The sequence below is a fragment of the Blastomyces dermatitidis genome (genome assembly GCF_000003525.1).
Source record: "Blastomyces dermatitidis ER-3 genomic scaffold supercont1.3, whole genome shotgun sequence".
NCBI lineage: Eukaryota > Fungi > Ascomycota > Eurotiomycetes > Onygenales > Ajellomycetaceae > Blastomyces > Blastomyces dermatitidis.
Genome location: NW_025544776.1, coordinates 1,170,865 through 1,193,020, shown reverse-complemented (window position 1 = coordinate 1,193,020; position 22,156 = coordinate 1,170,865). Strand labels below are relative to the sequence as shown.

The following is a 22,156-nucleotide window of genomic DNA, read 5'->3' as shown; positions in this document are numbered from 1 at the left end:
CTGGTAGATGGTAGATTCATCTATATGGTTTTTCCCCGCGAAAACCCCGTAAAAGGCCATCCTGCTCACATGACACACCCCAGCGCCTCCTGCATCAAACCTTACGGTTGGCGAAAAATAAAGTAGGATGTATGAAGGAAATAACGCTATTCGTCTATTTTCTTTGGGCTTAAGAAAAATAAAATAGAAGTCAAACTAGAAGTACATGTCTATCATTAATTTTACAAAGAGGACTCTATATGTGTGCACCAGCAAATGAAAATGAAACGCAACCACAGCCCACTGACAACATAAAACGAAATCAAATCAAAATTCCAAGTAAATCCGTGGTAATACCCATGGAAGTATATGTCCCAGAGTTTCCCTGCCTGCCTTGGCGCCCCTAATAATCACTCTCTCACTCGTCCAGTCTCCGTGCTCTTCTGCGCCTCGCCAGGAGCTGCAAATCCCCATCCAGCACTCTTTTTGCGCCGCCCCTTGCGGTCTCCGTATTTCTCGTCAAACTTCTTTATGGCGGAAAGAGACGACATATCCTCACTAATCGACGCGCTGATCTCCTCCATGGCACGCTCGAAATGGGCTTTGGTGAGGGTTCGTCGTTCGGGATATTTGTACGGCTCCTCGCCTGTGTGCTTGACTGCGAGCGCATTTTCCTCTCTGACGCATGCTAGAGCTGCTGCAACGCACATATTTTTCAGGTCCGAGCCGGAGTAGAGAGGCGTTCGGCTGGCTAGCTCGGCAAGATCCACTGAAGGGTCCACTTGCTCTTCCTTGAGATGGATCTTTAGGATTGATAAACGATCTTGCTCGGTGGGCAAGTCTACCAGGAGACGCCGGGGGAGTCGTCGGAGGACAGCGTCGTCAAGATCAAAGGGGCGATTCGTGGCTACCATGATGAAGGCGGAGAGCTCGTTCATGCCATCCCACTCTCGTAGGAATTGATTTATTAGTTCTCGATGTGTTGTTCGTGTGCTGGCTGCAACTCGAGAACCAAAGATGGCATCTGCCTCGTCGATGAAAACGACGCAGGGACTGAGTTTCTTGGCTAATGTGAAGATGGCTTTCACATTCTTCTCCCCTTCTCCCACATACATATCATAAACTTCGGAGCCGCTGACTTCGAGCACAGTGGCACCACTTTGTCGCGCGACGGCCTTGGCCAACATCGTTTTCCCCGTTCCTGGGGGGCCATAGAGTAGCAAGCCAGGGATTTTATCGGTAGAAAGGACACCATAAGTAAACGCATCGGGTCTGATCAGCGAGAGAGAAGTGAGCGTTTTGAGAGCCTCGATTGTATCCGGGGGTGCGTGGACATCATCGAAAGTTGTGCGGATGCTTTCAGCGTCGACGACGCCGTTAAGTAGCTTTTTCTCATGAGTGTTACATGTCTTCCGTAACTGCTTCAAGAGACTTTCCCGGTCCGGTTCTGTCGACGTAGCTTTTACCTTGGGATACTTCTCAGCGAGCCAGTCTCCCTTTGCTCGATCGCTTTTGTCCACAAGATCGATGCTGCGTTGTATGTGCTGAAGATCAAGTTTTCCGGTGCCTTCTACACCACCCAACACAAGCGACACAACCCGGTGAACACGGTCAAAGGACCAATATCCGTCATCAAGACCGGAGCTTGCGATGGCGGCAGTGTCCAGAGGCCAGGTTGGGCCGCGGAGGAGGCTTGTGTCTACTAGTTGCGGATCGTTTAATCTAACCCTCAGCATATTCTGCAGGTGGCGCACGTTGATCTCAAGGGTTCTTCGCTTCATGTCTTCTGAAAATACCGTCTCGACCACCTGTGGGCTCATTGCAGGGGTAACAACAATTGTTCTGGCAAACTCGTCGTTGAAGTCTCTCTGTACAAGTTTGGGATACGATTTCCCAAGAGGATATTCCGGCTGCTTTCCGGAGACAGTGCCGATGATTATAACCCTCTGTCCTTCCCGTCTCTTAGATTGAACTGCTTTATGAAGAAGGGGAAGAAATATGGATCCGCTGCGGGTGTTTTGTATATCTTTGTAGTCTTGAACTTGAACGATAAGATCTGGTCTGAATGTAGTAGTCTTGGCTTGTTCAGGGATTGGTTCGGGAACTGACTCGGGAGCTGACTCGGACGCTTTCTGGCCTTCCGGCGCGGGTGGTGGTTTTGGTTGATGCTTGCAGGGGATGGAAAGGAGTTCATTGGCAATGCGTAGACATCTGAGCTCTTCTCTGGACTCTAAGTCTTCGCGCTGAGGGCGTGGAATAATCACCTTGGCCATACCTACGGAACCCCGAGCCCCCAGGAGGTTTTGCAGGAAGTCCGAGCCACGGATACTTGTCAAAGGAATCGTTCGGGTGAATGAAGTCTCACGATCTTGTCTTCGGCTGGGTATTATGTCTGGATCCTCCTCTTCGGCTGAATGGCTATCATCCTCATCTCCCTCTTCCATTTCTTCCTCAAGTTCTTTAGGGTTTGAAGCTCTCCTTGACTGGTAAACTTCATATCCCATCGATGCAATAGAGCTAGGGACCCCGGCCTCCGCTTGATCCTGTTCTGCGTAGAGTTCAGCAATATCTTGCGCGTTTAGCGTTATTAGATTGGTCTTAAGATTTGCCGCCAACTTCTTGACAACAGCGTCGAGAAAGAAAATCCCTCCATCTCCAGGATACTGCAGGACCAAATGCGATTTGGTCGCCGATGGTTCATCAATGTATCGAGACGCTGGTAAATTAAGTCCCGCCCTAGCAGATGCACATAGCTCGTCCCAAACGGCTAGAGCTAGGCGATAACGAGCGCCGGCGGCGGATGGACCTCCGGAACCACCATTCTCACCGCCCTCGCCGCCTTGAGCAAGTTTGTTCACCACTTCTTCTAGATCACGAGACAATGGCTCTAGCTCCACGTCGTGGTTTGTTGGTACCGCAATCTGAACGGTGGTATCTTGAGCTACCACGTTCCGTTCACGGAACCAATCCGGAACGATAGCGACGTTACGTGTTTGTTCTCGAGGTCTCCTATTCCTTGTGGCGCGGCGAACAGCGGAGCCATAGGGACCTTGTGGTTTCCTAGATGGCGTTGGTGGCACTTCAGGCTTTACCGTCTCCGCATTCTCTTTTGGTGAGGTGTGGCCTTCAGAATCTTGGTTCGTGTTGGAAGTATTGTTACTGAGGGTAGGGTCGACGGAAGGTGGAGGGTCGTTAGGGTTAAAGCGAGAGGGCGAGGAGGCATGAAAAGTACGAGTAATATAGGGGAGTCTTCGACGACCAATAATCCGGCATGGCGCTTTCAGATATGCCTGACGGACTGACAGCAGCCGGCATTGAATAGAGGAATGCATGCAGGGCTGAATTTTGAGCCGCCGCCACCGGGTCTAGCGGTAGTGAAGGAAAAAAGGAACGTCTAAAAACATGCGAGCTCGTGTTGGAAACAGCACGAGACGAATGATTGATGACAATGCCGGGTGGTTTGGGTGCTTTCAATCTCTCCTAAATATATCGAGGATTTTCGTCTGACGCAGGTTGGTGATAAACTGGATATTTTTTGATACGGCGGCTGACTAAGCTTGCATAGAATCCAGGGGGCGGAGAATTGTTAGTCCGGCAGCGAGCGGGCATTGGAGCAAGGTTTAATCCAACATCCAACATACGGTCAACCTGGAATAGATCCGACTTGACTTCATCGCATCCATGTTCATGTCGTGGCATGGGTTCAGGCTTCTTTGGATTGCCTGTTCTTAGATGAACCAGAGTGAGGACACCTTGCTGTGTCCCCCAGAGGATGGAAAAAATGACACCGACGATGGTATCTGAAGCTTGCCTCCTGCTAGCTTAATGAGCTCCTCACTAACCCTATAACTTATAAATCAGCCTCATCTCCCCCCTCATAAGCGCAGTTGGGCTGATGGCGTTGATTATTTTTGTTCATGATTTTCTGCATGTGGAACCCTTCCAACCGTTGCTTGAATACGGGGGGGAAATCGCCTTGGGTCGTATATTTCGCTATCACCCGCCAAGGACAAGGCTCCGTCGCAAACTAGTGCGGCTGGAATACGAAAAACACGGGCTCCCCGTTTAACTACAGTTGGTCTTTGGGGACGCTTGATAAGTGGAATTCCCTCTCCATTTGACATGGCTCAATCGCCAACTTCCCCATGAAAATATTTACCATCGAGTTGTCATTCGTGATTCGAATGCCCTCCCAACAATGATACCTTAGGATTACCGCTTCAAATCGTCCAAATTAACGGAGAAAGGCCATTCTTCTTCGATCTCCAGAAGCCTTCAGGCGATTTTATTGAGGTCGGCTTGCTGGAAGAGGTCTATTGCCGCCGTCCTATGTCCTTTTGATCAACACCCCCAAGCTGCATTGCACAGCGCTGCCTCCTTGCAGCTGCCTCTCTTTCCCAATGAAATCTCTACTACTTTTCACTTTCAATATCTTCCTCCTGGTCGGCGTGTCTCATGCGTGGACCTTGCTTTGGCACGATGCAAACAATGCAGAACATTTCCATACGGGCAGAACTACAAAAGGTTGTTCGGAGATCAATATGTCAAAAGGGAAGCAGTACAAATTTGATCCCCAAGGCACGGAATTTTGCGTTCATATGTTCGCCGACGATAAGTGCCAGGACGAAAACGGCTGGTCGTGTCTGGTCTGGGGTCCCAGGAACTTAGGCCAGCCGTGGGTGAGGTCGTATCTCATCGACACGATCGACGGCAATGGTAACAACAGGGCGTCGAAGCGGCTGCCGTCGGCGACGACGACAACATCGAAGAAAAATGACCCCACAGCAACGGATAGCAAGTCCTCAAAAAAGCCTGTACCAACTGCCAATGAGACCTCTACCTCAAGAAAGACTGGAGAAACTGCTACAACTGCCGAACCCACAACGCTCTCTACTCAGGGTAGTATCACAGCGCAGGGGACTGATGTGACACCCGGTCCATCACCAACAGATCAAGAGGACCCAGAAGCAGCATCGCCGGGGCCGTCAGAGGGGGGCTCATCAATGTCCGGAGGAGCAATTGCCGGGACAGCGATTGGGGTATGCGCAGGCGTCGGCGTCCTAGCCGCCTTTGGATTCCTAGCCTACCGTCGACGTCGAACTAAGACAGATACCGCACCTCCAGTCAACAGTTATGATAATCCTCTCCCCCCACCACCGCCAGAAAAACCGGCGCAATTCGCGCCGACGAAAAAACACGAATACCACCCCAGTCCCAGCGAGCTCGATTCCAAACCAACATCGCCAGACGGCTACCCGCCGCCACCCCCTTTTTCCGTTGTAGAGAAGGATGCGGGCAGTCACTCTAACTGGGCCCACGTGGCGGAGCTGCCCGATAATTCTGCCGCTCCTATAGCAGAGCTCTCCGCCTCGCCGCCGGCCGGGCGGTATTGATTCGGTTTTAAGGAACATATAGACGGAATGGGAATATACTTGAGAGCTTAAGAGCTTGAGAGGGTACAGATTTCTCAGATTGCATATTTGATGGATTTTCATACCTCTTTGAGACCGATTGGTTTCGTTCCTCCCTCTTTTTTCTTTGGTTGTTTTGTTAGCCTTAGTGTATATAGCTTCTTGAATACTTGATGTTCGATGTGAATCTTCATAATGGGATCTAATCGTACCTATCCATCTCGACACACCCACGTTCAATATCAGAGATTTATTTTGCATATTCCAAAGAGTTTTCTATCTTTTTCCAGGCCGCCTTTTCCACAGCCTCGAGAATATATACATATAGATGTTTGGGGTATTTCCGCGAATAGGCAGTTATTACCTCAAGCTAATTACGTGAATTTCTCTAGAACACATTTTATTTGATGTGATAAAAAAATTTCACGACTTGAAACCCCAAAAAGCCCAGAGGGAGTATTTGAAAAATGAACTCTTCGATGGAAACTATGAACAAAAATCATATTGCTGCAATAACTAAACTATTTTATGATTTAGAAATGCCAACAATTGCATGTTGATCCTGCTTATATCTCAGTGATTACCCTCTTCAAGCCTTCAAGAAGGTGTGTGATAAATATCAAGGCTGACGTTTAGCCAACGCGAAACGTAATATATGCCTAAGACGAATTGCGTACGTTAGCCAATTTGATAGAGAAATAATTGGGTAATGCAAAAATAATTGTAGATTGGTGCAAAAAATCAGACATCCAAGGTTAGGCAATTAATTGTCCGCTCAACGACACGTCGACTTAATAGGTTCATGCGACGGCTAGCGTGGAAACTGCGAATGTAGGAAAAAATTTCATCATGAGAGGTAGGGGGCAAGGAAGATGTAAAATGAAGGGGGAATTTTCGACTTACATTAGAGACTCTTTTAGAGATTGTATTGGGAGAAGAAAAACGAAACCCTGTAGTTAGTTGAAAGCATCTGAAGATTTCAATGTGAAACCTATTAACAGCCTCTTCATCAGCATCAAGTCCAATAGCTATTTTCAAGGGCAATTATGATAGTGTGTGGATAGTAGATGTAATCAGACAAAAAGTACTGGCAAGTAGCAGACCAACCGGAGAGGGAAGGTCCGAATGTTTCTTCAAGGTCGACTCAGGGTATGAAAGAAGTATTGAGAAGGGTTGTCATCCTAGAGACGCTCGGAGGAGGGCATGTGGGAAGTGAGTACTGTACTGACCATCAATCATTGGCTACAAGCCAGTACACGGGTCCCATCCATCCCGTGTTGAATACATTAGTAGAGCATCAATAAAGTGCTGCGAGACATTATCATAATTTTCATAACAACATGGTCTTGTCCGTGGTGAGAAAGATATCAGCATTGTTGGGGAGTGAAGAAGATGGAATGCGGGAGAAGGAAAAAAAAAAATAGTCGTTTGGTGCCGGACGAGATTAAATATCGGAGCGGAAAATCCGCAGATCCGCTAATTTAAGCGACAACAAGCTGCTGACTCAGAACAAAGAGCCGCAGCGTGGGATACACGTGATTCCACTAACCTCCATCGGGACTAGCGGAGACTGTCACAACGCCCCGTCCATTTCCACTTGGGGGAACTTGAAGTCTCAACATGCGCTCATCCCGACGCCTGGCACATCGCTCTCCCAGCTCTTTTCAAACGCTTTCGGTGGACACGGCCACCTTTGATCCTGTGCGCCGCTGGATGGTCACCTCACGCTGGTGACCGGACTGTGCAAGGTAGGTTTGTTCTCCTCTGCCCGGCCCCCACCCCTCCAACCTACAACGTAGCAGTCCTATTTTGCTCCCTGCACGCACTCATCGCTATCCCGCTGCTGACTGGTATGTTAGATACGATTCTTGCCCTGAAGGCGGAGGCTGCGAGAGTATCCCTTCTCATGATCGAAATTGCGCGAATTCTCGACGATCGACCGACAAACCGTGGCGTGCTAGTCGCGTCCTAAGTCGGAAACCTCATTCATACCAACTGCACGTCGTTCAGTGTGGTCAATTTTTCCAACATCACTTCAAACCAAGTCTTAATCCAGCAGAATTATAGAGTTGTTCTTTTTCGGGGTCCCGAAATCGGCGACTTCTTCAGCCGGCGATGATGATGGCGCAGCCTTTTCCTGCCCATCAAGTCGGCATGGCTCACCATCCGGTGATGCCTCCCGGTCATCCCATGGCCGCAGGCCAACATCCAAACGCGGCGCATCTCGCTGGACAAGGCCCGGGTGGGGGTATAGTGCAGCAGATGCATCCTGGCGTTTCCGCTCCAGGGGCCCAACAAGTGACCCAAGGGGGTCCTGTGGTTGGCGGGATACCGCCAGGCACCACCGGCCCTGGCGGACCCGGCCCGAGCGCTCATGCCTTGTCCCATCTCGGTCCTGCCCATGGGCATCAAATGTTTCCACCTCAACAAATGGGACAAACCTGTAAGCTTTTCTTTCGCACCATTTTTCTTCAATTTGGGCCTTCAATGCCCCTTTTGTTTGCTCCCTGTATCCACAATATTTTCCCAAGCATTTACGAAATACACCTTCGCGCTAGAAGGCTTCCTTATTTTCTCATATGACTAGTGCGCTATTTGGATTTCCATTTCATGATGCGTTATGGCTAATTCACGTATGCGCTTCTAGATCCTGCCAACCCTCAACTAGTACAACAACATCAACAACAAATGTTGAGACAACGACAAATGATGATGCAGCAGCACCATCAACAACAGCAGCAGCAGCAACAACAGCAACAACAGCAGCAGCAGCAACAACAGCAGCAGCAGCAGCAACAGCAGCAACAACAGCAGCCGCAACATCAACCGCAGCAGCACAACCAGCCTCAGCAGCAGCAGCCGCAGCATAATCAACCACAACAACAGCCACAGCAACAGCCACAGCATGGAGGGATCCCCGCTTCCTTACCCAATGGAACCCAAGGATTGAACGCGGTACAGCTTGCTGTGCAATCTAATCCCAATATGCGACCAGTTAACTTTCCTCTTCATCCTCTACAACAACATTTACAGGCTCAAGGGCATCACGGACAACCGCATAATATGCAACAGCAGCAACAATTCCTTGCTTTGCAATTAGCGGCACAGCAAAATCAACAGAACCAGCAAAACGCCCAACGAGGTGGACCCCAACCGCAATCTATGCACGATGGCCAGAGCGGCACCACACATCCGCAACCAGGGCCTCCAAGTCAAGGCAATACTCCATCACAACAGCCCCAGCAATCGAACCAACCGCAGCCTCCATCATCCCAAGCACCTCCGCAACAGGGACAACAACCCCAGCAACAATCCCAACCGCAGCCGCAAGGGCCAAATTCTCAAACCCAACCCCCACAACAACATCCGCAGCCACATCAAATGACTCCCCATGAAGCGCAACTCAGAGCACAGCAGCAGGGTGCCGGATCCGCAATGATGATGCCTCAAAGAATGGCCAACCCTATGAAAAGGTCCGGCGTTCTTCGATTAGTCACATTCGCTGAACACCTGAGCGCATATTCCGTGAGTGAACCCTGCAACTCAGTTTGTTAAACTTTCTGCTTTCATGACTGACTAGAGACCTTAATTTTTTAGAGTCAAAAACCCCAGCCTGGAATAGAATATTGGGCCCGTTTTGTAGATCAATTCTTTTCACCGAGTGGGGTCCTACGACAGGGCGTTTGGAGTCCGGAGCAAGGAACCAAACAGTTCGAGATCTCTACTCCTGCTCTTGCCCGATATTACCACACCCATTTTTCTAGCGGTATAAAGCACATACAAATGATTGTTGAGAGTGTGCAAGAAAAAGATCTTCCTAACGGTAGCCAAATTGTGGAGAGTCCCAAGACGAGTTTCATTAGCTACATGTCTAATGATTGTCAAGTAAGCCCTCACTACTTGAGCTGAATATAATCTTTTTACTGACGTGTATTCCAGCTTGTTGCCAACGGCACTTTGCGAGCTCAATACGATATACATGGTAAACTAGACCTACTAGAGCTCATTACTAAGAATCACACAGAGTACATTCCGCGTACTCGGCTTCAACCAGTCTCACCAGACCAGAAACAGAGCCCGAAGGTTGGCAAAGGGCTTGCTAAGAGAGCACAGCAAAAGCAACCAGCCGTACCCTCATTTACCGCACCTGATTCTATTGTTACCGAACACGGCGTTCCACCTGCTGTTATGAAGTTTTTAGAGGTATGACAATATTTGCTTCTTCATAAAGTTGCCGGTCTAACAGCCCACTGCATTTATAGGTGGCAGAGACAATATCTCAAATGCAAACATTATTTCAGTATTCCATACAACACCCTCATCTATCACCACACGATGCTCTCCGTCAATTAGTTGCTTCATTCAACGCTCCTCAGAGTCTTGGATTCGGCTCAGGTCACTTGGGAGTTCAGCAGCCACCTGGACAACGCACACCGAGTCTTAACGGGCCGACACAATTCTCACCTGCAGTAGCTCATCTGGGATTACCAGGGGCACAGGGCTCTCCGCACCTCGGGGGACCAAACCATACACCTAGTCCGGCACAGAACAACATGGCGGGCCCTGTTGCAATGGTTGCGCAGCAAAGTCAGCAGGGAACCAACACAAGTGGCAGCCAAGGAACGAGCGCTAATACCAGCCCCAATGTGAGCAACAAACGCCGCCGAAGCGCTATCAAGACCGAAGATGATAATGCTCAAATTGCAGAAGTAAACGGCACAGGGTCGGGCGCATCCAAGGCGCCAAAAGCTAGTCCAAGGGTTGGCGGCAAAAGGCAGAAAGGCACAAGCTAAAGTTAAGGTGGGAACAGAAGAATGTCAGCCCCCACCCCCCCAAATATTCCCTTCGTCGTTTTCACTTGCTTTTAATTTTTCTCATTCCTGACACCCCTCTCGAGACGGACTTGGCGTTTGTCTACATGCCTTTGGAATATGTTTTTCTTGGGCGTCTGTTTTCTTCTCCTTGCTCTCTTCTCCTTTCCCTTTTCGATTTATTTTGGATAACCATTGGTAGGGATTGCTAGTTTTTCGTTGTTTTGTTATTATGGCGTGGCGCCCTTGCTGTTTATAAACCTTGGAATTGCACTACGGATCCCTTGTCTGGTTATATTTTGCGGGTGTGTTTTTCTCTCCCCTTGGCTTTTATGTATTCGTGACGGTTCTGTGTGCGTGATCGCCCCGTACTGTTGCTAACTATTTCCTGCGTTTTTTGGCAACTTGCGGTTGTTCCCCTAAGTTTTTACATTTTTGCACTATCTATTGTTTTCGTAGGTTTTTTGCCGGAGTAGATCGGCTGTTTTTACATTTTCTGAACCACCCTGTTTTCTATATTTCCTTTTCGCAAATGGCGTGCACTTTGCTTGGGCTTGACTGCTTGTGCTGGATGGATGCGAGTAGGCACCGCCAACTTACATGCTGTTCGACGCGACAATGATGGTATTTTTTGCGTTCTTATCATTCCTCCTACCGCACTTAATATTTGATGTTTTTTTTTTTTTTTTTTTTTTTTTTTTTTTTTTTTTTTTTTTTTTTTTTTTTTCCACGGCCATTGTGTTTTATTTCCGCAGTTCTTGTCTTGTTCATGGTCCTCAGGCGTCGATGCATTGGGGTTTCCGTTGATATTTCCCTTACACCGGTTCCTCCCCTCCCCCCAATCTTCCCTGGCTCAGGGATTGATTCAATCCACTCCAAGACATCAGGAATTATAATTTCTGCGGATACCATCTTGTCCTGTTGATCGCCCACATTTGGCATGCTGTCCCCGGCCAAAACTTCCCAACTCATCTCCTGCCCCCATCTATTAACAAACTCCGCTATGTTATTTGCTTGGCTAAATGGGGATTCTATAACTTGCCTTTTCCATGTTACATTACTTGGATTTTGACGTGATACTGGTTTTGCTTGCTGCAAATTTATTCCTTTCATCCTTTATTGCCATTATATTCAAACACTAACCTAGCTACTTGCTTCGATGTCCTGATATTTTGATTAACCTGTTTTTAAGTTCTTTGCGGAAGCTCATCTCACTATTTTTGGAGTAATTTTTGATTTTTTTCCATTGCGTACTGCAGAAGAGAAGTCTTAAATGAAGATGATAGTTTTTGCAACAAGGCTTGGAAAAGGGCATATTTGGGTGTTCACTCCTTGCTACACTTTCTTCCATGATGTCATTTTGTTTCTGTTGGGTAATAATATATTGGTATCGTACATCTGGGATTTTCCAACGCAGAAAGGGGCTATTAAATGGTAGTTACCGCTTTGGTTCTAGACAATACTATTTATTACCTTTTAACTTACTTATCTACCGGTTTATTGGTTATCTATTGTCCCGCGTACTCCGTACTCCGTACTCCTGGCAACAATGATAATAATATGATTAGTTACTGATTACTGATTAACCAACATATTATTATTATCATGGCCCCGAGACAGGGTCGTTAATGCCGAAACCCTATTCATGGCCGCCGCCTGCCTTTTGCCGTGCCCCCCCCCCCACCAAACCTAGGCGCACCACAATTTCCAAACCTCCACATCCCACCCCCCCCCCCAACTAGTATTATCAAGATAAACAGCTACTGCTTCCTTTGCTATCAAGTCCAATTGATTTAAGTTCGCACGCCCTGTACGACTGACTCGTTACCCTTATTAAATATTCCCCGTATCACACAGCTTCCCGAACCAATGGCTACGCACGACCACTCACGGGGTCATTCCCATACTCATGATGGTGGCGCGCACGGCCATACCCATGAGATCCTCGATGGTCCTGGCTCATATCTGAATCGGGAGATGCCTGTTATTGAAGGGCGCGATTGGACGGGCAGGGCGTTCACTATTGGTATTGGAGGGTAAGACCTTATCTCCCCCTCTCTTGGTTTGTATAGCTCTGGCAGTCCAGATCAGCTATCTATGGGACGGAGTATATGACATACGTTCCTATAGCGATACGATACTATTTGCTGACTTATATGTGTTAATACAGGCCTGTAGGTTCAGGAAAGACAGCATTGATGCTGGCACTCTGTCTGGCCCTGCGTGACGAATATAACCTCGCTGTCGTGACGAATGATATATTTACGAGGTAGGTGAGGTACTCCTGTTTGCTGGTTATAACCAAAACGCAAATCCCATCTCACGCGTTCCTTCCAATCTTAAAACAGGGAGGACGCCGAATTCCTCACTCGTAACAAAGCCCTCTCTCCATCTCGCATCCGCGCCATCGAAACTGGTGGCTGCCCGCACGCCGCCGTCCGTGAGGACATCAGCGCCAACTTACTCGCCCTGCAATCCCTTCAGCGACAATTCCAGAGCGATCTCCTCCTGATAGAATCCGGTGGCGACAACCTAGCCGCCAACTACTCGCGCGAACTAGCCGATTTCATCATCTACGTCATCGATGTGGCGGGCGGGGACAAGATCCCCCGGAAGGGAGGGCCTGGCATAACGGGGAGTGATTTGTTGGTTGTGAATAAGATTGATTTGGCAGAGGCGGTCGGGGCAGATTTATCGGTTATGGAGAGGGATGCGGCGAAGATGAGAGAAGGGGGGCCGACGGTTTTCGCAGAGGTGAAGAGTGGGAAAGGGATTGAGCATATTGTTGAGCTGATTTTAAGCGCATGGAAGGCTAGCGGGGCATATGATGTTAGCCTGCAGAGGTGGAAGGATGGGGCGGTTAGAGGGTCCGGGGCTGTTTGAAGGACTAAAATGAGCTTGATCCCATTGCTTATTTCGTATCTAAATTGTCATTGTTAAGGAATCCGTGCATCCATGGGCCTTCTGCATCTGGCACATGCTACAGAGACGCATTCCAGAAAAGTGTTGGCGCGGCGAGAGCTAGTTCCCAATTCAAATAGCATGCCGTAAGGGACGTGGGATTCATACCTAGCAATCATATAATTATGTGGCAAAGCTCAACTAAAAGATTATGATTTCTATACTCTCCTTTCCGAAATTTTTTTCTAATCCGTACAAATTCCATATCCATTCCGAATCCAGTACGTACTCCTGTGCGATGCAACGCTGGAATAAAAATAATATTGTAACGCCATGGGTATTTTCAAAAATAAACCAAATGCCGAACGAAAAGTGTATTGGTGCAGAACAATCAGTGACGATAGCTGCATGGCTACTTACTTGCCAGTATCCTGACCTCTGGGTTGCTGGAAAAAACCGACAAACACACCCTAACGACCTAGGAGGATCGCACCCTCGCAAACCGTCCAAGGGCGGGCCCCAAACCAGCCTTCTCGCGCTGAAGATTCTCCTTCGCCCTAGACGACCGTTCTTTCCGCAACTCTTCAGCCTTGAGTCTCTTCTCATCAATAACGTTCTTCCCCGCCTTCTTACGCAAATACTTGCGCAACGCACTATTCCTCCCACGACCCCGATTCTTCAACTTCTCAATAATATCATCAGGCTTCCGATCGAGGTCCCGCTCCTTTCTGCGCGTAGCCTCGCTTACGAGATCAAGATTGCCCACAAAGTCAGGGTTGAGCGATATCATCTCTGGCTGCAGCTTCGTAAGCAGTCCTCGGACTTCTGCCTCCTGTCGTTGCTTCGTGGTCTCGTATGGGTTGGCTTCGGAAGCGTCAAAGTTAGGCTCTCCGCTGCCCGGCACGATTAGGCTGGCAAATCCTTTCTCGTGCGACACGCCGAGAATATCATCATATGGACACCAGCGGACGCGCTCAATGCGTTTCCCGTCGCCGCCCCAGGCCATATATGGACTTTGGACCTTCTCCTGTTCTGCAGCTGCAGCGGTGAACAATCCTTTCCAAACACTGAGCTGTGTGCCCCAGCCAACGGCGGTGAGGCCGCGGTCGCTGATGGCTACACTGGAGCCAGGCTGGGGGACGGAGTAGTTATGAACCTCCTTCAACATGCGGATGTCCCATACTGCCATGCGCAAATCCTGACCTGTTGATACCATGTATCGGCCTTGTCGGTCGACCGCTACTGACCGAACTGGCCCGCGGTGGGTGAGTGCTTTGACGAGGGATGTTGAGGAATTGGGAGACCAGAGAGAAACGGTGCCGTTTTGGTGTCCGACGTGTAGGATGGCGTTATAGGGGTTTTGACAAAGGGAAGTCGGCGAGCCCTGACGGGTCGCTAGTTCTGCTACTAGTTGGCCGGTCGATGTGTCGGTGTACTTGAGATATCCACTGGTGGCCTGTAAAACAGAAAATGTGTTAGCAGATGGAGTGGCCAAAATTGGGCCATTCTTTATATACTCACAACACTGGCAAGGAGAAAATGGTAAGGTAGAAATTCTAGATGTGTAGCCTCGACATGCTTATTCAAACAATGTATCTCAACCCCTGCATGATCGTATATGTAGACATATTTCTTCTGCGCCACAGCGAAGAACTGATCGTTATGCAGCCATTTGGCATCTCTCACTGTCTCTCCGAGCTGCAGCTCGCATCCCAGCTTCCCGTCTCGCCAGTCCATGGTTGCGACATGACCTTTCCGCCCACCCAGCAATAGCTTTCGTCCGTTTCTCGTATAATCAGCCGAGTAGGGACCCAGGTCCTCCAGCTTGAGTTCGAATCCCTTCTTTGCCGTCTCTATGCCCACACTGTCCTTGATCTCATCTTGTCGTACTTTATACGTTTTCTCGAGCTCACCTTCGGGTTCCAAGTAACCGTGCTCATTTTCCAACAGGATCTCCGCGTCCTTAGCCTTTAGTGCTGCATCTTTATATTTTGCTTCCAGGCTCTTTAGATTGCTTCGTAACTTCCTGTCCTTCACGCTCTTCGCATTGATTTGTTTGCCTCGTCCGTATTTTTTCCGCGCCTCTGCTAGTCGCTGCTTGTCTTCCCGCGACTCGGTGATGTTTCTGTTGGATGGTTTGCGAGAGACAGCCTTCGCTTTTGGAACGGCTTGAACCTCCATAGTTGTGACGAGTGGCTTTATATCAACTACTAAGGAAGCAAGCAACAAACCCTGAATGAATGGCCCAGAATAGGCGCGTCACCGATGTATAGAATCTCCCATCTCGAAGCATTCTTTTCTGTGGCTTTGCGATTTTGGAAAATTGATGCCAAGATTCACTTGTTGCAAACACAGCAAACATGTCATCATGTGACCTGGCCTACATTCCAATTTATCGACGGCACAAAAAAATTAATATTCATATCGCAAAAAGATATACTCAGACGGGAGAGGATTGGTAACCGGGTTTCTGCTGTTCTATTTGGCCAACAGGCCATTGCTTTATATTGCCGTCAACCTGGCCTCCCTTCCTTTCAGGTTCAAGGGTTCCGGTTCGCACACCATGGCACCCAGCGCTGTGGCTGTTCCGCACCACCACCGGAATACCACCAAATCTGTAAATAAGGCGTTCAAGTCAAAGCATCTTTCCAAAGGCGCTCTTAAGGACTTGTCCAAAGGTGAGAGGTTCCTTGCTTGGAAAATAAATTATAATACTTCTTTCAGCTTTTCTTATATTGTTGCACATAGACTAATGTATTTTCACGATAGGCAAAATCGAGGAGAGGGGCAGTCGCAAAACTCCCCACCAACAATTGATGTCGAAACTTGATCGCCGCAATCAAGCACGCCAGAAACAAAGACTGAAGCACCAAAACAAGTCCGAATCCGTGAGCATATTCTCAGGCCAGAACGGAGCATCACGACATGTTGCCGTTATCCCCATTGCAGACACCGTGGACACCGATGCGGCCATCAGGAGCTTGAACGAGAGCCTCGATATTCCGGAAACAGATATTCAAGGACATACGTGCCGTGTTCGCATAGAGAGATTTAAGCAGAATATTCTATACCTTCCAACAAAAAAAGATTTGATTAGCGCACTGGATGCTTGTCGCTTGGCAGATTTTGTCATTTTTATCCTGCCCGCGGACGATACACTGGACGAAGGGGCTCAGTTAATGCTGCGGGCGATTGAAGGTCAAGGAATATCCAATGTGCTTGCGGTAACACAGGTATGTGATAGGTGCCCTTATATATACCAAGCCTTTGCTGTATTTTAGTCATTGACAATTATCAATTTCAGGGGCTCGAGAAAATCATGCCTCCCAAAAAGCGCCCACAGATTACTGCTTCGCTCAAGTCTTTCATCACACATTTCTTCCCCACACTAGACAAGGTGCATTCGCTGGATTCAAGGCAGGAATGTTCTAACATAGTACGCGGCATATGTACGGCGACGCCAAAAGGGATTCGTTGGCGGGATGATAGAAGCTGGATGCTTATTGAGTCTATACAATGGCCCGAATCGTCTTCTGACGCATCTAACGAAGTTGTGGTCACCGGTGTCGTACGGGGTAGGGGCTTGAAAGCTGACCGCTTGGTCCATATACCTACATGGGGTGATTATAAAATCTCATCGATTACCGCTGCGCCATTGCCGTCAGCTAAACAGAAGAAGGGGGATCATGCAATGAATATCGACGACACAGCGGAACCGCAAGTTTTGGATCAACCAAGCGCTGATTGTGACGATTTGGCTACAGTTGCCCCCGAGGAAGTCGTCATGATGGATGAAACTTTCTCTCTGGCTGACACGGAGAAGAAAGGGGTACTCCTTGATGACTACCACTACTTCTCGGATGGCGATGACAAGCATACGGCACGGCCAAGGCGCCTGCCCAAGGGCACGTCTGATTATCAGGCGGCATGGTACCTTGATGATCTCTCTGACTCCGGTTCTGACCTAGTGGATGAAATGGATGATGTCGATGAAGACATGGACCTGGACACTCCAGCCGGGCCAGAAGATGGCTTTTTCAATATGGACAAGAGAGACGCCATGACTGAAGCTGGTGGCCCTTCCGAATATCCACAATCAGAGATGTTCCTCGACCCATCACCTGAAGACGAGGCGCAACAAATAGAAGAATATCGCGCTAGCCGAAAGAATGAAGCGAAAGAGGACTTAGAATTTCCCGATGAAATTGAGCTTCACCCATCTACAATTGCACGAGAAAGACTAGCTAGATACAGGGGCCTTAAAAGCCTTAAAACGAGCAAGTGGGAAATGGAAGAAGACAGAGCACACGAGCCTGAAGACTGGCGTCGCCTGTTACAAATCGTTGACTACAGGGGCTCCAAAAACCAATGTCTCCGGGAAGCGCTCGTCGGTGGCGTCAAGCCCGGTTCCCGCGTTGACGTTCATCTCAGCGACGTACCTCCACACCTAAGGTCGCTCTCGTCACAGCCAACTTCTCTCTTCTCGCTTCTCCGACACGAACATAAACACGCAGTCGTTAACATCAACATGACCCTAAACTCCACCGTCACAGAACCTCTCAAATCCAAAGAAGAACTAATCATCCAATGCGGCCCACGCCGTCTGATGATCAAACCCCTCTTCTCCGCCGCCGGCAACACTCCCAACAACGTCCACAAGTTCGATAGATACCTACATCCAGGCCGCAGCGCCGTAGCTACATTCATCGGCCCGGTCTCCTGGGGTTCGATACCAGTCCTAGTATTTAAAAACACAGCCGCCGCCGCTGCCGCAGACACCGAAGCCATGGATTCAAGCGCGGATAATGGAGAGCTCGATACCTGGGAGCTCATCGGCACCGGCACAACCATGGCGCCGGACCATTCGCGCGTTGTTGCCAAGCGCGTCATCCTGACCGGCCACCCGTACAAGATCCACAAGAAGGTCGTCACGGTGCGGTACATGTTCTTCAACGCGGAGGATGTGAATTGGTTCAAGGCGCTGCAGCTGTGGACGAAGCGGGGCCGCAGCGGGTATATCAAGGAGAGTCTGGGGACGCATGGGTATTTCAAGGCGACGTTTGATGCGAAAATTAATCCGCAGGATGCGATTGGGATTAGCTTGTACAAGCGTGTTTTCCCCCGAAAGGCAGTTGCATGGGGAGAGGCAACGCATTGACTGGTTGTCTCAAACGAAGAAATAATGCAGAGAAAACAGTGTTTTTGAATGGCTAATTTTTTTCATTTTGCCTCTTATCATCTTGCTCTACCCTCTATTCGCATTGATTGATGGTTTTATGACATCCCCTTTGTTTTCTTTGACTTTATTTTAAACTCCCTTTTTTGCATGGCGATAGAAAAGTGAAAATAAATTCCACGATATTGCGGGTCCTCTGGTTAGGACAGCGAGAACCCCCCCCCCCCCGAGGCTAGACGAGTATACGATGAACACCAACACCATCTATAACGTATAGACAAATATTACGATTGATTTTACGATTTTTGACTTATATATTCTTCCATTTATTCAACTCCCACCTCTTTCAAGTGTCAAATTTACATGTAGGCCAGTTGCCAATTAAACGATTTACCCTTAATAATAATTTATATTCATTGAGAACGAGAAACGTTCTGAGGTGATAAAAAACTGAAACGGTCCCAAGAATTGAGAAAAACAGATACAAATAAAATGGACAAAGGAAACGTCAGGGAAAAATGGAATTAGTTTACCAGCGATGAGCATGAAGCACAGCATGGAACCCATTCCAATAATAATAATAAATATTTGGCAGCAATCCACGGGCAATTTACCTATGGTATCCTCAGTCATTAGTGCGGTCCACAATCTCGAGTCTTGCCAGTTGGGCGTGACACAGGGCTTGCTGTGTCTGTTCCTCCACCATTCTCTCCAGTCGCTGCACGTCAGCGGACGACGGTTCAAACAGACTATTATTTTCCTGGAGTAGTTGTTGCCCCATGTTCATCTCACGCTGGCCTTGCCGTTCTTCCCCTTCTCTTTCAACTGGCTGCACATCAACAAGTAAAGGTTCCCGCGAGAGATTGTTCTCCATCTGTTGCCTCAGCTTCATCTTAATTTGGTCTTGCTCCTTTTCCCATTCAAGTCTCTTCTCGTCTCCTTCATCTCTAGCTCTCAGCATGTCGATTTGCCTTCGCAATTGTTCCTTGTCCAGATGGTCATGCCCGATTCTTTTGAGAATGGATCCAACCATATACTGGTATCTCAAATGACCGCTAACCGCATCGCTCACGTCGAAGTTTTCTACGCCTGGGACGCCAGAGATAGGCTGGAGACCAGCTATTCCGAATTGGGCACTGTTTGCACGGTACAAAAATCCGAGGATCGAGTCGTTAAGTGAGAAGACATTGACGAGTCTACCACTAACAACCGTCCGCATCAATCGCCAATGGCTGGTTGTCGACGGAGTCGGCGATCCAATAAGTATAGCAGATTCAACTAATCCATACGCTCGTCTTCTCGCAAGGCTTATGAGGCAAGAAAATATCACACGAGCACCCAAAGAATATCCGACCAGCGTTACTGGACGTTCACCCTGAGCTTTGTTGATTAGCGCGTCCGCGAGGACTTGGCCAGCCTTATCAGCGCGAATTTTAGCGATACTAAACGGGTTATCGATTATGTGTGAAAGCTTTAGCAGGGCAACAGGCCACATAACTGCGCCAAGGATGGGTGCGAAAACGGTTCCAGTGATAGCTTGTTTGGATGCAAAAGCCCAAGCTGCATTTCTCACCACAGCTGTCAGCGCGTTGCCGAGTTTCACTAGGGCTTTAAACTCCCATCGCAGCGCAAATGCTTCGGAATCCTGTCCAAGAACCCGCCAAGGGTTTACAAAATCCTCCTGTTCAGTAAGCCAGCCGCTAATAGCGATTGTAACCCTAAGACGTTGATCCGTTCGTACGGAAGCTATATTTTCTCCCTCTGAAGCTGTTGGCGTATGGATGGGGAGGAATGCAAAATCTTCAACTTCCCGTGCGTACCGGTCCATCATCTTGCCTGTCATTCTTGCACCATAGGCCCCAAATATCCCTCCAATAATGGCGGTACTACTAGCAACTGCGCCAAGATATCCCGCTGCAACGGTCGCTCCTAGGCCAAGTCCACCCATCACCGCACCAATACCGGCAGCAACAAAGGGAGCAGCTAGTCCTCCCGTCACCCCAATGAGCACACCTCCTGCGATGGACGCAAGACCAACTTTCCACTTTCTTGACGTTTTCGTCTTGTCAAACTTTGCCTTGGCTTCTTCATCTGCCGTCATTATTTTTGCAGTCTGTAACAGACCTTCTGCAACCTTTATCTCATCGTTAACCAGGTCATCTATTGACAATCCAAGGCTGGAAACCATTCTGAGCAGAAGGACTCGTGAATGTGCACTGTAGTGTTGAAGGCTTAGAAGTAAAAGGAGAACCGAATGCAGAATGATTAATTTTGTGGCACGTGGAAGTTCCTTAAGGGGGGTTTCGATTGGCGGGTACCTGCAAGTATCAGGTGTGGTGGTGGTGCTCTCTGCGCTCTCATTAATCTGGCCCTCGTGCTGCTGCTGCCTGTTGCGAAGCTCCGGATAATCAGGGGCGTTTATGATATCCCCAACGCGATAAGTGACTGAATCTTTCCAGGCACTAAAATACCGAAATGCTTCCGCCTCAACTTTGACTTCCATTGTAGATGACTTTCGGGGTGTAGGGGTCAGGCTCTCTTGCTTGAGAGTACTCGGGTCGGGGTTGTCTGGGGAAAGTTCGTTATCATTTGGCTGAGGCCTCGGATGCTCCATGTTGAAATGATCGCAAATTGTTTGCTGCATCTGATCCATAATATCCACAATGAGCAAGGCCAGATCCTGTCGCTCGTTTAGGCTGAGGATGGATGCCAGGTCAACATCAATCTGTGTTTGTTGTGTCTGTCTTCCCACTTCCGGCGGGCCGCTCTGGCCGCTCCATGACGTTGGCGAATCCATGTGCGCACTGTCGAGAGAGGAAGCTGTAGGAACCGGGGTAATTAACCTATATTGCGCGAAATCCAAACTCCACAGGGTTCAAGCACCAGTAAACAATCGTGGTAGAAGATAGAGTATTCGAATTGAGGGTAATGTTGTACAGTATAGTAAACAAATGATGATGCGAAGATGGAAGATGTACCGAAGAACGAAGCAGGCGAAGTGGACGACGGCTGCCAACCCGATGAGTCAGCACGGAGCTTCTGCGGCAGGAGCCTTGTACGAAGATCGACAAATTGCGATGAGATGACGCGCACGAAGGTGAGGAGATATTTGAATGTTGGATGAGTGTGGAATGCAGTTACGGGAAGACCGGTTCTATCTTCTATATCCGCCGTCGTTTTCTGAACTATTCGTTTAGCTTGACTGGACCACAAAATACCTCCCCATTGTTTTCGAGGCTGGTTTCAAGGCATCACCATCCCACACCTCCCCTTCCGGGTTGTCAAGTCTCTCAGGTCTTGTGCGGTGAATTCGTCTGCTTCGTCCTATATAGCGCTCTTGTTTCAGAGACGCATCGAGGGTCTTTATACTAATTTTATTTTCCTCCTGTGCTTCCTCGGTCTCGTCACGGATACTTCGCAGCGGTGTAACACCCGTGGTATCAATGCTCTGGACCTCCTTCACAAAATGAATTTGTGATTCAAGAGTTTTCAGCATCTCCTCCTCTTCTTCAACGCTTGAGGGTGGTGGAAGTGCGGAAAGCCGGAGGAGATGGTGGAGCTGCTTTGAAGATATCGTACGCGACTGGGGAAGGGATGTACTTTCTGGTAGGAGAGATTTGACGGACCAACTTGGTTTCGAGACAATGGAAGCTGGATCTTCAGTGGAACCGGTTGCTGACGGCGGATTCTGTTGAATACTTCTCGCGCCCACGCACTGTGTTGTTCTGGGAATCGTTTGCAGGAGTGGTCGTGCAGACCAGATGCGGTTGAGAGCCATTGAGCCTATGTAGAATGTAGAAGAGTTAAAATAGACAGAATTTGTTAATACGTGTCCCGTAGGACGTTTTTGTTCACTTAGATGTGTCGGACAGCGGTGC

At 48.7% G+C, this 22,156-nt stretch overlaps 8 protein-coding genes across 10 annotated transcripts; 5 read left to right on the top strand and 3 right to left on the bottom strand.

The window, feature by feature from the left end:
- Positions 1-10: 10 nt before the first annotated feature.
- On the bottom strand, positions 11-6,817 carry BDCG_02706. Of its 2 annotated transcripts, none has more exons than XM_045418258.1 (3): positions 6,620-6,817; positions 6,294-6,381; positions 11-6,049 (listed from the first exon to the last, which is right to left on the bottom strand). In XM_045418258.1, the coding sequence occupies exon 3, from the start codon at positions 3,309-3,311 to the stop codon at positions 390-392; it is 2,922 nt and encodes a 973-aa protein (XP_045274881.1). In that variant the 5' UTR covers positions 3,312-6,049; positions 6,294-6,381; positions 6,620-6,817; the 3' UTR covers positions 11-389. The 2 variants fall into 2 exon arrangements, with proteins under 2 accessions (XP_045274881.1, XP_045280136.1); XM_045418259.1 differs by lacking the exon at positions 6,620-6,817 and adding an exon at positions 6,498-6,524.
- BDCG_02705 (uncharacterized protein) lies at positions 3,583-5,967 on the top strand. Its single transcript, XM_045418257.1, has one exon. It carries the CDS (start codon positions 4,380-4,382, stop codon positions 5,370-5,372), a length of 993 nt encoding a protein of 330 aa, XP_045274880.1. The 5' UTR covers positions 3,583-4,379; the 3' UTR covers positions 5,373-5,967.
- Positions 6,731-7,362, top strand: BDCG_02704 (uncharacterized protein; the record flags this gene model as incomplete). Its single annotated transcript, XM_045418256.1, has 3 exons — positions 6,731-6,745; positions 6,955-7,138; positions 7,250-7,362. The coding sequence occupies 3 exons, from the start codon at positions 6,731-6,733 to the stop codon at positions 7,360-7,362; spliced, it is 312 nt and encodes a 103-aa protein (XP_045274879.1).
- Positions 7,363-7,505: 143 nt separating this feature from the next.
- BDCG_02703 (PtaB protein) lies at positions 7,506-10,183 on the top strand (the record flags this gene model as incomplete). The annotated part of the gene is made up of 5 exons (XM_045418255.1): positions 7,506-7,833; positions 8,038-8,915; positions 8,988-9,275; positions 9,330-9,593; positions 9,653-10,183. The coding sequence occupies 5 exons, from the start codon at positions 7,506-7,508 to the stop codon at positions 10,181-10,183; spliced, it is 2,289 nt and encodes a 762-aa protein (XP_045274878.1).
- Positions 10,184-10,879: 696 nt separating this feature from the next.
- On the top strand, positions 10,880-15,500 carry BDCG_02702 (urease accessory protein). Its single transcript, XM_045418254.1, has 3 exons — positions 10,880-12,237; positions 12,372-12,470; positions 12,550-15,500. The coding sequence occupies exons 1-3, from the start codon at positions 12,071-12,073 to the stop codon at positions 13,082-13,084; spliced, it is 801 nt and encodes a 266-aa protein (XP_045274877.1). The 5' UTR covers positions 10,880-12,070; the 3' UTR covers positions 13,085-15,500.
- Positions 12,251-15,494, bottom strand: BDCG_02701. 2 transcript variants are annotated; one of them, XM_045418252.1, is made up of 3 exons: positions 14,624-15,400; positions 13,271-14,558; positions 12,251-13,076 (listed from the first exon to the last, which is right to left on the bottom strand). In XM_045418252.1, the coding sequence occupies exons 1-2, from the start codon at positions 15,281-15,283 to the stop codon at positions 13,581-13,583; spliced, it is 1,638 nt and encodes a 545-aa protein (XP_045274876.1). In that variant the 5' UTR covers positions 15,284-15,400; the 3' UTR covers positions 12,251-13,076; positions 13,271-13,580. The 2 variants fall into 2 exon arrangements, with proteins under 2 accessions (XP_045274876.1, XP_045280135.1); XM_045418253.1 differs by lacking the exon at positions 12,251-13,076 and having other exon boundaries at positions 13,082-14,558; positions 14,624-15,494.
- On the top strand, positions 15,501-18,892 carry BDCG_02700 (pre-rRNA processing protein Tsr1). The gene is made up of 3 exons (XM_045418251.1): positions 15,501-15,780; positions 15,872-16,335; positions 16,407-18,892. Exons 1-3 carry the CDS (start codon positions 15,666-15,668, stop codon positions 18,258-18,260), a joined length of 2,433 nt encoding a protein of 810 aa, XP_045274875.1. The 5' UTR covers positions 15,501-15,665; the 3' UTR covers positions 18,261-18,892.
- Positions 18,893-18,903: 11 nt separating this feature from the next.
- BDCG_02699 (uncharacterized protein) lies at positions 18,904-22,056 on the bottom strand (the record flags this gene model as incomplete). The annotated part of the gene is made up of 3 exons (XM_045418250.1): positions 18,904-21,098; positions 21,257-21,432; positions 21,497-22,056. The coding sequence occupies 3 exons, from the start codon at positions 22,054-22,056 to the stop codon at positions 18,904-18,906; spliced, it is 2,931 nt and encodes a 976-aa protein (XP_045274874.1).
- Positions 22,057-22,156: the final 100 nt, after the last annotated feature.